The sequence below is a fragment of the Rattus norvegicus genome, chromosome 16 (genome assembly GCF_021556685.1).
Source record: "Rattus norvegicus strain SHRSP/BbbUtx chromosome 16, alternate assembly SHRSP_T2T, whole genome shotgun sequence".
Taxonomy (NCBI): Eukaryota; Metazoa; Chordata; class Mammalia; order Rodentia; family Muridae; genus Rattus; species Rattus norvegicus.
In genome coordinates, this window is record NC_141549.1 from 5,677,268 (window position 1) to 5,691,693 (window position 14,426).

The 14,426-nt window shown below is 47.3% G+C and overlaps 1 protein-coding gene across 1 annotated transcript in view; it reads left to right on the forward strand.

Annotated features, from left to right (window-relative positions):
* Positions 1-5,245, forward strand: part of LOC148000359 (uncharacterized) — a 43,293-nt gene extending 38,048 nt beyond the window's left edge. The window contains 2 exon segments of the mRNA XM_087589565.1: positions 4,840-5,006; positions 5,122-5,245. Of these exon segments, the coding sequence (XP_087445691.1) occupies positions 4,840-5,006; positions 5,122-5,245 (291 nt within the window).
* Positions 5,246-14,426: the final 9,181 nt, after the last annotated feature.

Consider the following 14,426-nt stretch of genomic DNA (forward strand, 5'->3'; position numbering starts at 1 on the left):
GAGTCGAAGCTTCCAGCACGGAGAGGGCCCCACCCCCAGCAGAGTGGTTATTAGCAGTGGATAGATGCTGAAGGGAGAGCCATTGTCCCGTAGGGAGGGACATGGCTGCTGTAGGGTGCCCACACTCCCGGTGGATGGTTCCACACCCACGCACGTATGGGCAGCACTAGTTAAATCTCACGGGGTTATTAATAGCATAGTAAAGGGAGGACATGGAGCTGGGGAGAAAGGCGGGGGCATTAAAGGGAGTTGGGGGAGGGTCTAGTGGAAGGGTATGATCAGAATATATTGCAAATATATATATGTATATATGTATATATATACACACATATGTATATATGGGAGTTTTCGAAGAATAAACAAAAGTATTTAAAAAATAAAATTTCTTGAAAGATTAGCATTTTGCCTCTCAGATGACATGTGAGTGGTCTCCCTTCCGAGCGTGTCGATTGACAGACTTTCAACTCCACATTACTCACAGACAAACCCCACTGGAAAGTCAAAACCGCGCAGTTTAATTTCCCATCCATCTTTGCGCCTTTCTCATGCCTGCTGCTCTTTAGAGTCCGGGTTGGGGAAGTGGGGGGGGGGGGGGGGTGATGTATTGCCAACGAAGTCATTGCCTCATTAGGAAGCAGGGTCTGAAACCAATTTTTCAGAACAATGACTTGTTAAGTGGTGAAAAATGCAGTGTTTAGTCATGGAGAAAATAAAGACAGATTCACCGTGCCATTTGTGTTTTTATGTATATGCTAAGAGATGGGAATTTAGCAAGTGAAGGGAGCTGGTCTATTATCAATGCTCTCCTTTGAAATGAAGAACAAGCAGGCCCCTTAATGCACCAAGCAGAAAGGTTTCTTCCTCAGCGCTCAGGGCTCTCCGACCCCCACATCGTCTTAAATTCAAAACAAATGTTGGCTTTGTAAGAAGGTGAAGCATCTCAAAGCAGAGGGGATACGATGCTAAAACACAAATCTCCCGAGATAGACAAACTGGGTGAGCACCTTCTGGTGAGGGCGGACAATGAGCATCTGCTTTAAGTTCTTCACAAAGGACACCTAGGACCCAAAGCTGGAGGGAGGAGCTGCAGAGTGAGAAATCACCGACCGTCAAAGTCCAACAGACCAAACGTGAGGCCAGTATTCCTAAGAAGTGTCTCAGAATAATTTCCTGAGAACAAATTCCACCCTATTTTTCATGTGGTCTCTTGAAGATAAATGGACAGAAAATACAAACGGTTTGACTCCATCCAGGATGGCCCCTGAGAGAGGAAGGAAGGCAGAAGACCAATGCTTTAGTGTCAGCTTGGCATGCAATAGAAGACAGCTTCCGTTCTTCCCTTCCGTGGTCCAGGATGCAGAGTGCAGTGATCACTTCCTCCACAGAGTAATTGCTTTCTCCCTGCTCCTGGCCAAAGACTTTAACCGGCAACTCCAACAGATTAGTCAGCAAATTTACACCATATATCACGGAGAGGCCAGCTCAGAAAACGGAACCAGCGCCACTCAAGCTTGTCACTTAAAGAAAAGCACTCCTTAAAACGGGTTCTCCAGACAACTCAGCCAAACCACATTAGATCCTTTTTTTCCTTCAGTTTTTTGTTTTGATTGGTGGTGGTGGTGGTGGTGGTGGGTGTGTGTGTGTGTTTAGAGAGCACAGGAAAAGAAGACACCCTGCTCTACCATCCTTGCCTTATTTCCTCAAGAAAGCATCACTCACCAGCACCAGAAATCTTCCACAATGCTGGGGATACCAGCACTGACACAGCCTTGACCAGCTTTTTACTTGAATGCCTGGGATTTGAACCCAGGTCCCTATGCTTGTTTACCAACCACTCTTACCTACTGAGCCAGAATCTCCTTAGCCCCATATCAGATCCCTAATGTATTCTTCCCTCCTCTCCATTCCCTCCCAGCTCTCCAAGGAGTCTATTCTCTGAGGTAAGAAGAAACAAAGTACCAGATGATACACGCCCAGCGTGGATACATATGAACCCACCACGCTCACCAAAAGTTGGACTTGCGAGTAAATAAACTGAATGATTTCATTTACTTAAAATGCCCAAACCAGACCAAACCATTAGTAATGACAATACATTACTGGAGCTGAGGAAGTGGGCAGAAGCCACTGTCGGTGAATACAAAGTTTCTCTGGGAGACGGGAAAATGTCCTAAAGCTTGTATACAGGTGAATGCTTGCACATCACTGGGACTGTAGGGAAAGGCACACGGTTTTACACTTTAAGCAGGTGAACGCTGATGTTTTATGGATTGTCTCTGAGCTATATAAAATGTTGGGGAAGTAGATGGGTAGTGTTAGCAAATGAAGTCTCCAGAAATAATTTCGGGTGAAATAGCAGCCAGACCTGCATTATGCGCCGAAAGGCCTGAGAGAAGCCGCCGCCCAAGCAGGCTTGAAAACACACTGCTCAGCCCCCTGCTGCAGGGAGAATAGCTGACTGATGGCCCAGCTGCTGCCTCTCTGGATTCACTACCGTGTTTGTGCCAGGTTTCTGCTGGCTGCTTCCAGTGACTGAGCACAGCAGGGGCAACGAGCACAGGCTTATTCCAGCAGGAATCTGAGTCCGCCAACTCTTGCTCCAGGATCTTCCTCCCATCTCCCTGGCACTCCAGAAGTTTAGTATGATCTCTGCAGGTGAGACCCGGGTGGAAAAGGCCATCAGCTGACCTCATTAATAGTCAGAGATGACGAGACCCCCTTAGTAAACAAAGGCTGGCCATGGGTCACTCAGGGGAGTTTGACAACCTACAAGGGACAGCTGATATACACCATGGTGTTCCAGGGGCAAAACAAGTAGACAGCCACCCAAAGTGCTATTTACCATCCGAGAGAAAAAAAGAAAGACACGAAGGTAAGCGGCTATGGTCTGAGGGTTTTCTTTCCCATGAAGAACCACCTCTGTTATTCAATGCTTAGACCCAAGGCAAATATTTTACCTAGTAAATTTCATTTCATTGTTGTTTTTAACCAATGTTTTTATTAGTTATCAATTTCATACAGTATATTTTTTAAACAATTAACTCCTCCCCCCAATAACTCCCATAACCATCCTCCCTGCCCTCCCATCCCTTGCCACCCAACTTTGAGTTTTCCCTCCAACTCCAGTTGAAGGCAGTTGTTAGGTCTAGAACCTAATGCCTGAAGAAGATGTCCAGAACCGGAGGCCATGACAACACAGGTACACCCAAGGCTCTTCCCTCTCCCCTGCTGGTCCTTCAGAGGGTCTAGGGCTTCTTAATGCCCTTAACATATCATGGGGATAGAGAACTTCCAAGACATTTTTAGAACTATAAGATACGGACTCTAAGTTAACTGATATCTATGACCTAAAACATCATGGTGACCCCTGCATTCCCTTTTAAAGAATGAGCAATAGAGTCCTAGTCATAGGCTTTTTAAGCCTGTGTGTCAGGAGCTATCACAGTAAAGAAGGCCACATAGGAACTCTGAGCTATCTCCTGTGAGCCAAGACATTAAATAAAGGCAACATATACTTAAATATGAGTGTGGGTATGCATAGAGCAATCCTACGGAGAAACCTAAAGGATACAAGGCCTATCATATTCCCATTCAGTCCTTTAGTTTGGCCCCTGCAGAAACTGGGTAGATGCCTACAGAGAACCAGACAACCACAACCTTGCCAAGCAGTGGTCCTCATTGCTGATGCTGTGCTGTACACAGCATGAATGCCACACAGCCTAATCCAGCCTTGGAGACAGGATGTGTGGACAAGGATTTGGAAAACACATCCTGTTCCATTTCGTATTCACGAGGTCAATGACAGTAATCATCTACACAGAGGGTAGCTGTACGCTAGAGGCCTCACTAAGACGCACGCGATAGAGTGTAGAAAATCGACTGCTATTCCATGCAACCCTTTTAATGAATCAAATACAGTCCTGGTTAGTCTCTTTGGATCCCGTGGGCAACTGATTCCATGCCTGAGAACACTGCCCATACCATGTGACTTGAAGGCTTTCAGCTGTGGTTGGAGCCCAGCACAAGAAAGGGCTGCGTGTTGTGTACAGTACACCTACCCAGCCACTTGTGTTAGGCAATGCAGAAGACTCCATGATAGAGGAGCATTGGGGATGAACAAAAAATGAGTTGCGGAGCCTAAATGGTCATACCCCAGAGGGAGAATCTCAATACCAGCCCCTGGGATCCAAGAATACAGCAATGCCCCGGCAGGGAATTGCATGTTCTTTGGAAGGTAGTTCCTTAGAGTCAGAGTGCTTAACCCTGAAGCAAACTAGTGACCACAGCTGCCCATTAAAAGCTGGATTCTGTTGAGCATACCAAGTGAAAACAGTGAGGCAGCCCAGCAATATGTCATCACAAGATAGACATGAGACATCTGTGACCCGGCCTGAGCGGGAACAAGGCACAGGATGTAGTATGAACAAGTTGATGAACAAGAGATGTCCAGCATGCCAGCATCTCCCTCTCAGTTCATACCCACGGCCATTCAGGAAGTACTACAAAAAAAAAAAATGTCAACAAGACAGGAAACAGTGTAGGTCTGGCTCACAAATGGCTAACAAAATGGTATGTGAATTATAGCCAAATTCTTAGGAACATGCTGTAGGCTTAGATTTTCAAAACCTACTTTAATCGGGATTCTCAAAGGCTTCGACCCCCCCCCTCCCAATCTCCCCCGTTCTGGCCCACCACCCAAAGGTAGGGAAGGAAAGATGGCGAATAGGACACTGTTTAGAAGTAGTTCACACCTCACATGCTGCCACCACCATCACTGCCAGATACACCAGCAATCTGCATTGTGGACCTGGAGGCACTACCTCCTTGCACCTCCTGCAGCCCCTCAGCACCATCAACCACAATCATAGCAGCTGCAAGGTCCCTGCAAGGCCAAGCTCTGTCTCTGCTGCCCCCCAGAGCTGCAACTGTAACTGCCAGACAAAGGGAACCATGGGGACCGGAACCAGCCACTCAGCTGAGAGCCTGCAGACAGACCAGGCTATGTGGTGAGTCACTCACCCAGAAGCCCTCAGTCCCTAAGACCATCCCCAAGATGGCCCCTTGCCACAGGGATCTCCTCTGGACCCAATAGCCGGACCTGAGCTACCTGCCTGGTAGCAGTGCCGGCCCCCTGGACCAGAACTTCTTCCTGAGTGTGCATCACTCTGCTGTCATCAGTGGGCAAGGCCAGCACCAGGAAGAGGGCGCCATGTTGGATGCACTGCTGGCTGACAAGCGGCGGTGAGACCTTGCCTTCGACTCTGGTGATGCACAGGTCGTATGAGGAGAGGCATGAGTAGCACCAGGCACTAGGCATCTGTGTGCTGGGCAGTAGCAGCCTGGTGTCCATGCAGGACAAGGCCTTCCCCACCTGCAAGGTGGAGTTCTAGCTCCACACTGCAGGGCAGCCTGAGAAGGTTGGAGCTGTGGCTCTGTGTGGAAAGCCAGACACCTTGATTGAATGAGCCACACTGTGACGACCCAGCCTCCATCTCCAGCACCGAGGAAGAGAACGAGGCTACCTCATCACTCGCTTGTGCCCCACCACACGTCAAGCACAGCTCTCCAGGCCTTCTATCCTAGAACTCAGGTTACAGGGATGGGAATCTATGCAGAGTCCAGGCCAGGCAGCCTGGGCTACATGGTGAATGCCGGTTTTGTTTCAAAAACCACAAATAAATAAATAAATAAAGAAAGAAAGAAAGAAAGAAAGAAAGAAAGAAAGAAAGAAAGAGAGAAAGAAAGAAAGAAAGCAGATGACTAAGAAAAAAAGTAGTAGTTCTCTGAGGCGATCCCAATTTCCATCTGTCAAGATACCAGCAGTTCAGTTCAGTACTGCCAGGATACTAAAAGTCCAGTTCAAAAATGTCACCAAACACAAAACAGCAAGGCAGCACAATCCAGCAGAAACCGACAAGCCTCCACTAAATAGGCACAAGTCAGTGAGGGAGATCAGGACCAGACAGAACGCCAGGAGTTCTCTGCCATGACTCTCTCAACAAAGTGAAGCTCATTGAAGACTTGAGGTCAACAAAGAGCTGCACAGCTAGCTATGCAAGCACACATCACTATTGATTTGAGTCCCACTTCCACTCTCTCCAAACATCGCCTAAGTCTGCATCACATGACACAACCAAAAATTCCTGGGTCAACAAGCTGCATATGGTTACATGTTGTTACATGTTGTTACATGTTGCAATGGCCAGAAAGTGCATTACAGATGTATTCAGAATTAGCCTTGAAGGAAAACAGAATGGGGGAAATCTTCCTAGCAGCTCACTGGGTCCTGTACCTTGTGAAAAGGCAAAAGTAATCTTGAGATGAAACCATTACTCAAGAGTCTGGAAAAAGGCAAGTGGTGCTTCCTGGCCTTGGCAAGTCGGTGACTGTCATCAGCTAGAGGGGTATGACTGTCAAGGGCTCAGATCCCTCAAAATGAAAATCTGAGTCACACAACCAATAAGTTACCAAGGTGGTGGCTGAGGGTGACAGGAGCTTAGAACACAGAGTGGGGAAGGGAAGATGTGGGTACCAGCTGTGACCTTGAGCAGGTCACAGAGGGAGAGGCCCAGTAGTTTGTCCCACTAACCTGTTTTATTTTTCCCCTTAGAAAGAGAGACTTGGGAGAACTGTGAACAAACGTTCCTGAGAGAGGTGGATGTGTGATCAAGGGGTGGACACTGGCAGCCACAAAAATGGGTAGCTCACATCTCCTGCTATTGAGTATGCCACTGACCAACAGCCCCACCCAATGATTGGGCCTGTGGGATATCAAGGTAACTCATTAGGGTAACTCCTAGGGAATGAGATTGAGTGGAGCTCTGCCCTGTGGCCTGGCTGAGCCTCTTTTGGAAGTGTGGTGCAGGATAGGACTCTTTGTCCCCAATCCTGTTTCCTTCCTTTCCTCCTCCCACACATGTCACCCGAGTCACAGTTTGTGCCTCTGGATCCCTCTCCCCAAGGGATCTCTTTCTTGTCGAATCCCATCTTAGGAATCTGCTTCCCGGTAGACTCCAAATAGCACAGGCTGCCTTGTGGCTGTGCTGAAAGCGAGTGGAGAGTCGCTGGAATGAAGGAGGCACTTCTGTGGCTAGAGGGAATTTTTATCATTACCCACTCTGCCCAAAATAGGTGTCATTATTACCTCCTGCCAGGAGTTGAGTGATTGAGCGGGGTGCACCGGCTCCCATCTGAAGCACTAGACATGATGAATGGGCTAAGTTTGAGAGCCGTGTGTTCTCAGTTCTCTTTATCCGCTCGGTTGCCACGAGGTAGACAGCGTGAATACCTGCACAGTTCCCAGCATACATCCCCAGGAGCACTGGGACTTGGAGAGCTCTTCTGGACTTCTGTGGAATTAGCAGACTCAAATAAGACATAGGTGATTTGGGTACCTAACCAGAAAAACTAGGTATGCCTCCGGTTACGGTAGGGAAGCTCCAAGCTGCAGATCAGAGCACGCCAGAAAGTGGCAGACCACTCAACCTAACTCCCTACCCAGGGAGGCAAGTGCTGCTCAAAGAGCCATGATAGGCAGTTTATTTGTAATAGCCTCACATATAGCCTTCCTGAGGCCCTCTGGTCACAGCTGGAGGCTTCTCTGACGTACCCTAGAGCGTGAATGAGTGATGGAAACCAAATAAGCTGCTTCTCTCGGGGACTGAAGACTCAGAAATGTTTAAGTGGGAACTCTGTCACCTGCCACTTATTAACAGATTCCTCCAGAATCCTGGGAAGCAGTGCTGGGTGGCTGAAGCTTTTCAATCCGGGGCCATTTTCAAACATCTAATGACTAATGAGAGCCTCAAAGGTGACAGACAGCAAGCAGGGAGTGTCACACGGCTGTCTGGAGGAAGAGACTCAACGGAGCATGTGCAACCGGGTCCCGTTCTTTTCTAATTCCCTTGCCTGTTCACCTACACCTCAAAAGCATTGTCCTCAGGCTTACTATTTATTTAGTGTTGAGACGATCGCATCTGGCTGGGGGTGTAGCTCAGTGCCAGCGTGGGTTTGATCTGCAGCACTATAAAATGAAGAAAAGATGATAACATGTACTTTTGCATGTGCATAGGCACATATGTGGGGTACGCCCATATGTGTGCAGGCCCATGGCTGATGATCTGAGTCTCCCTCAGCTCTCTCCATTAGATTCACTTTACTCTCTCCCTTGAACCCAGAGCTCACAGATGCAGGTGGTCTAACTAGCCAACTTGCACCAGGAATCCTGTCTTCGTCTTCTGAGTGCTGGGACTCCAGGCATGCCAGTGTGCCCACCCTACATTTACAAGGGGGCTGTGCTTCTGAGCTCGGGCCCTCGCACTTGCACGGCAAGTATTTACCAACCGGGCCATCTCTCCATCCCTGTTCACACGTATTTTATCAACCGATGTCAGTTGGTATCGGGTTGAGATGCTCCGCCCAATCTCCCTTTAAAAAAACAATTACTTCTGGCAATAGGAGTCATCCAGTGACATTGATAAGGTTATAGCCTCTTACCAAAGACCCAGGGGTTGAAGCTAACTCCTCTTTCTCCAACTTGAACCCATCACCAGATTCTGAACTCCCCACTGGGCCAACTGAGGCTTCTACTGTGACTGCATTAAAGCTCAGCTTGTTCCCTCTGCTTCCATGGGTTTTTATTCCCCCAAAGCAACATTTGCTATACCTACCTCTGGTCTTTAACTGGTATCAGCAGTCTCAGAACAGCAACCCGAGGTTAGGGTGTTACGCCTAGCTAGCCCCGCTGGCAGTAAAGAACCCACGACAGTGTGGGTGGGGCCAAGTAACTCGGGAGAACTAGGCTGAATACAGCAGTAAAAAAAATAAGGCCCTGGCCGCCGTGATAGGTCAGGTGGAGCGGTAAGAGAAATAAGGACAACACAGTAACAAGAAGAACAATGAATCCAGTGGCTGTCACTAAACACAGTTGCCCCTGTGGAAAGGATAACGAAAAGCTGAGCGTGACTGACAGCGGATGAAAGCCAAGGGTTAAGGCTGAACAGCCTCTCCCATAGCATATGAAGGGGAGAGTTGGGCTAGCCTGATGGCTCGGTGAGTACAGATTACACACAGGCCTGACGACTTGAATTTGACCCCTGGATCCCACCAGGTAGCAGGAACCATGGTAGCCTCTTAGTTAGGTTTCTTCCTAATGCTGTGCTAAAACATCAAGACCAAAAGCAGGCCAGGGAGGAAAGGGTTTGTTTTACTTACAGTTCCAGATAACGCTCATCATTGAAAACTGTTAGGACAGGAACACAAACAGAGCCAGAACCTGGAAGCAGGAACTGAGGCAGAGACCATGGAAGGATGCCTGCCACTTACTGGGTAGCTTTTCACAGCTTGCTCAGACCGCTTTCTTTCAGAACCCAGGATCACCAACTGAGGGGTGGCACCACCCACAGCCAGATCTTACAGAGTCAATTTCTCAGCTGAGGTCGCCTCTTCTCAGATGACTCTAGGTAATGTCAAGGTGACATAAAACTAGGCAAAACAGTAGGTTTCCTATGCCAAGGCCAAGCTCAGACATGAGTTCTAAAAAATGCTGACACAGCCTACTGTTCCCCACAGGACAGTGCTAGCTTCTTCCAGGAAACCATGTATGCCTGTACACACACACACACACACACACACACACACACACACACACACACCCCTCATATCCTCCCTGCTGGCTGCCATGTTGATGTGGTTTAAGTCACAGCATAATCCAGCTACGTCCCAGCAGCAAGGAAACATGAAGACTAAGGGCTCCTTATGTTGAAGCAGCCTGCAGGGAAGCGGTAAGTCAGAAGCAGATGCTGTGGACTGATGGGGGAAGGAGTTCACACCACACATGAGCTGAGGGCCTGGCCAACAACTCCTGGCAAGAGTGCAGAGAGGACGCAGGGGACTGGGTTCCAAGGGTGCTGGATCAAGAAAAGGAAACACGAGGATGAAGAATGGAGAGTTGACTGCTTCAGGAGGGCTCTCCAGGGATGCACGATGTAGGTCCCTGGCAGACATCCCGCACAATGGGCTGTAGTAAGTAAAACAGCCAAGCAAATACTGCCACAGCCGATGATGGAAAGGGAGATTAAAAGCCCGCAAAGGGGAATGTCTGCCACACGGGACCGGAAAAGCTTCCAGAGGACTGTGTTTCTGGGGAGGACTCAGAGAGGCTATGCTGCACTCTCAAACATCTCTCAGAGACTGGTGGTGGCTGTCCCCTGAGGGCCAGGCCCGACAGCAGAGATTCCAATGCAGAATGGCGGGCGCTGGCAGAAATGAAGATGACAGGCGCTTTCTCCCAGAACCCTACCCTGACCTCAACCAAAAGAAGCCAGGTGCTGGACAGTGTTTAACTGCCAGCCCCATGAGTGTGACAATTGTAGACAGTACTAAGCTCGGAGGAACATGTGACATGGGGTGGGCGTCGGGGTCGTGAGACACAAAGTCAGGGAAACAATTACTACAACGTTGGACCCCTGGGACTAACTAAAATAAGCAGGAGGCCAACAAGGATATCACTCACGCTGTAAAAAAAAAACATCAAAGACATCAAGACTAGATAATTAAGAGGCTGGGGGCCATTGACCTCAGCAAGAGGTCATGGCCCCCCTCACCCAGTTTCTGAATCTGACAAGAAAAGACAGCCACCCACAAATGGAAGGATCTTGTAACATCCTTGACACTTGTACAGAGAAATGTTGTCAAGTGAGCCTGTGGTCACTTATTCAGGGAATCATACACTCATGAAAGAAAATGTCTTAAAAAGACAATCAGACACAAGATCCAAGGTGACATTCATTTCTAGAGTCCTAAAATAACACCAAGGAGAGAGAGAGAGAGAGAGAGAGAGAGAGAGAGAGAGAGAGAGAGAGAGAGAGGCATGCAAATACACACATACACACACCACACCACACACCACACACCAAACACACAGACTGGGTAGCTGGGGTTGTAGATAAAACTGCAGTCTTGTCCCAAGCCCGGTTCCCAGGGAGACAAGTCGGTTTGCAATCTATGCAATAGTCATCTCTCTATCCTCAAACACTTTACCAAACCAGCATGCTTGGTGCTTAACAGAACAGCTGTACTGTTCATTTGGCCTGTGCAGCAAAAGGTAAAAGCCTCTGGAAGCTTCCACCCTCACAAGTAGGCCAAGACGGGGAATACAGATCAATATTGCCTCAGGTAGAACTGATGAAAATTAGTGGATCCAGATCAAAGGGATGCAGAGACACTGGTCTCACTTCACTTAACTACCAGCCCAGTTTCTGCAAGAGGAAAGCGAGGCAGGTCCTAGAGTGTCAAAGTAGACCATGATAAAACAACTCAAATTGCAAGTACTTTGCCTGGAGTGTCTTCATTGATGGGGCAGACTGAGATGGCCCCCGCCATGTGGTATGGTACACTAATGTTGATGTCTTTCTCTTACAGAAGCAATGATCAGAAAGAGTACAAGTTCAATTAGAACAAAGACAGTATCCATTCATAACCTTGGCTATGGTATATGTTTACAATCTTGGACCCCCAGCCATACAACACTGCCAGTCTGGCTGGCTGGACAACCACCTAGCATGTTAAGGACTTAGACGAGAAAGTCCTCAAAGGGTGGGAGAGAAGTCCTACACAACCAATGAAATCAGTTCTTTCTAGTTTGCCAATGTGTATCCTCCAACGTTAAAGACATATGGTGGCATCCTGCACCTCACCAAAGACAAAAAAAAATAAATTTAAATTTAAAAGAAAGAAACCACGCTTAGTAGATTGTGGGGGGTTTGAAAAACACATACTTCATTCCACTGAAGCTACTGTAACCCCTGTGCCAGGTGATGTCATTACCAGTTTTGAGAGGAATCCAGCACAAGAAATAGTTCTGTAGCGGATCCGGGCTGCAACAGAAGCACCTCTCCTCTCTGTCCATACAGCGCAGCATATGAGAAGCCGTGATAAGGATTTGGGGGAAACACCCAGAGGGGAAGTCACAACGGAAGAGCTTCAGGTTCTAGAAAAGGAGTCGCTCTCAGGAGATGAACTGCATCCACGTTTTTCAAAACCTGTTCCTGGTGTGGTAGAGATGAAGCAACCCGGACACCACTCGAAATGGAATCATATGGTAGAACCGAGTTCTGTAAGGCAGGCCAAATTATAAGGTTGGCAGGTCCAGCGGGAGTCCACTGAAAGAGAGTTGCATCTGGGAGTGGATCTAAGCAGGGGCCAGGAGTTGCAGGCAAGCAGGCCCCACAGACCACGCTCAGACTTCCTGTTATGCCAGCGACCTGTCCCGCTAACCTGCAGATTCTTGTGTGCGTGATGAGGGAAAGACCAGCTTTGGTTCCTGGGCAGTTCGTGATTCGAGTGCAAAGTTTGCCTGTGGATGGCAGAGATGGGCGGGCCTCCCGTCTCAAGCCATCAGGACCCTCTCTCAAAAAAGAAATAAAAATGGATGAAAGTTTTTTTTTTTTTTTTTTTTTTTTTTTTTTTTTTTTTTTTCTGGAGCTGGGGACCGAACCCAGGGCCTTGCGCATGCAAGGCAAGTGCTCTACCACTGAGCTAAATCCCCAACCCCTTGGATGAAAGTTTTTAAAAGACTATTTGTGCACTCACTCACAGTGGGAAGATGGCAATACAAAAGGGCAAGTGTTCCAAGGTTAGACTAAGATACCTTGGTCAGGGACCAAAGAGGAGAAATCAAGTCCAAAAAAGCCTGAATCTAACGAGTTCTCCAAGATGGGGAAGCTGCTGAAAGTGTGTCTCAACTTTGCCAGCTTCCGCTGTGGTAAGCTGAAAGGCAAGTTCCACACCCAGCCAACCTTGTACCAGAGGTTATCCCAGAGTAAATAAGAGTGACCTCCACGTTTGCCTGATAGAAAAATAATTACATTGTGGCATTTTAAAGAGAGAGCAAGCCTGTTAAAACACAGCGGCTGATTCAATATGACTGAGTCTACATTAATTTAACCTCCTAAGAAGCTTACAAGACCTCCTTAAGGCCATATAACTCCCCTTTTTCTTTCACATTTACTTATGTATTTTTGTGCACGTGTGAGGGAGAATACATGTGCGCCACAGAGCCTGTGTGGAGGCCAGAGGACAATGACAGAAGTCTGTTCTCTCCTGCCACAATGTGGGTTGTGGGGCTTGAACTCAGAGTTGGCCACAGTCGCCTTTACCCTCTGAGCCTGTTAGGTAAGGAAGAATGAATGACTGTAACTCACAGCTCGACTTCAGGCCTCCAAGCTTTCTTTAGCACTAATACCATAAATGAAGAGATAAGGGGACATAAAGAACTCTGCCAGAAATGACAAATGTTTGAGGAAACAGAAATGCCAATTATCCTAATGTAACCATTACATGTTATGTATATATGTAAATTATCAGTCCAAACCCATAATATATACAAATATTAAATGTCAGTTAAAATATGCAAATGAAGGCTGGAGAGATGGCTCAGTGGTTAAAAGCACCGACTGCTCTTCCAGAGGTCCTGAGTTCAAGTCCCAGCAACCACATGGTGGCTCACAACCATCTGTAATGGGATCTGATGCCCTCTTCTGGTGTGTCTGAAGAGAGCTACAGTGTACTTACATACTTAAAATAAATAAATAATTCTTTAAAAATAAAATTATAAAATAAAATATGCACCTGAAAAGTTTTTTTTTAATTAAAAGACATCCTTTTTAAAAAAGAGTTCTTGAAATAAAGTCAGTTTGAGGCCCAGTGTTTACAAACCGGATTCTTAATCATGTTACTTTGTATTTTCCCTAAAGTAAGAACACCAGCTGTCCTGCCCAGCAGTGCTCTCTGAGAACCAAGGGAGATGAGGTATAAAGAAACACTTTGTAAATGAGAATCTATTAATAGTCCTCTAAGAGGTTTTAAGTTGTTCGTTTCTTTTGGTGAGGCGGTTGTTAGGGAGAATTTCATTTGGATCCGGTTTTCCTTTTTTTTTTTTAAGATTTATTTATTTATTTTATGTATGTGAGCACACTGTAGCTGACTTCAGACACACCAGAAGAGGGCATCAGATCTCATCACAGATGGTTGTGAGCCACCATATGGTTGCTAGGAATTGAACTCAGGACCTCTGGAAGAGCAGTTAGTGCTCTTAACCGCTGATCTATCTCTTCAGCCCCTGGTTTTGATTTTCTAACTCAGGATTTTTATTTCCATGTAGCCCAGGCTAGCCTTGAACTCGCAGCAACCCTCCGACTAAGCTTTCCAAGTGCCAGGATTACGAGCCATTACCATCATGGCTAGGTTCTAATTCTATGACGTCAAAAGATATATCTGCTTCTCAGTTTCCCTGCAAGACTCGAAATGTCTCTAACCTCTTCATCTGTCTCCAGCTGTCCTCTGGGTACTTCCAATATGTCTCCTATATCCCTCACAGTTCTGCACTCTGCATACCACCCTTTGCTGGTCACTGTTTCATGCGTACA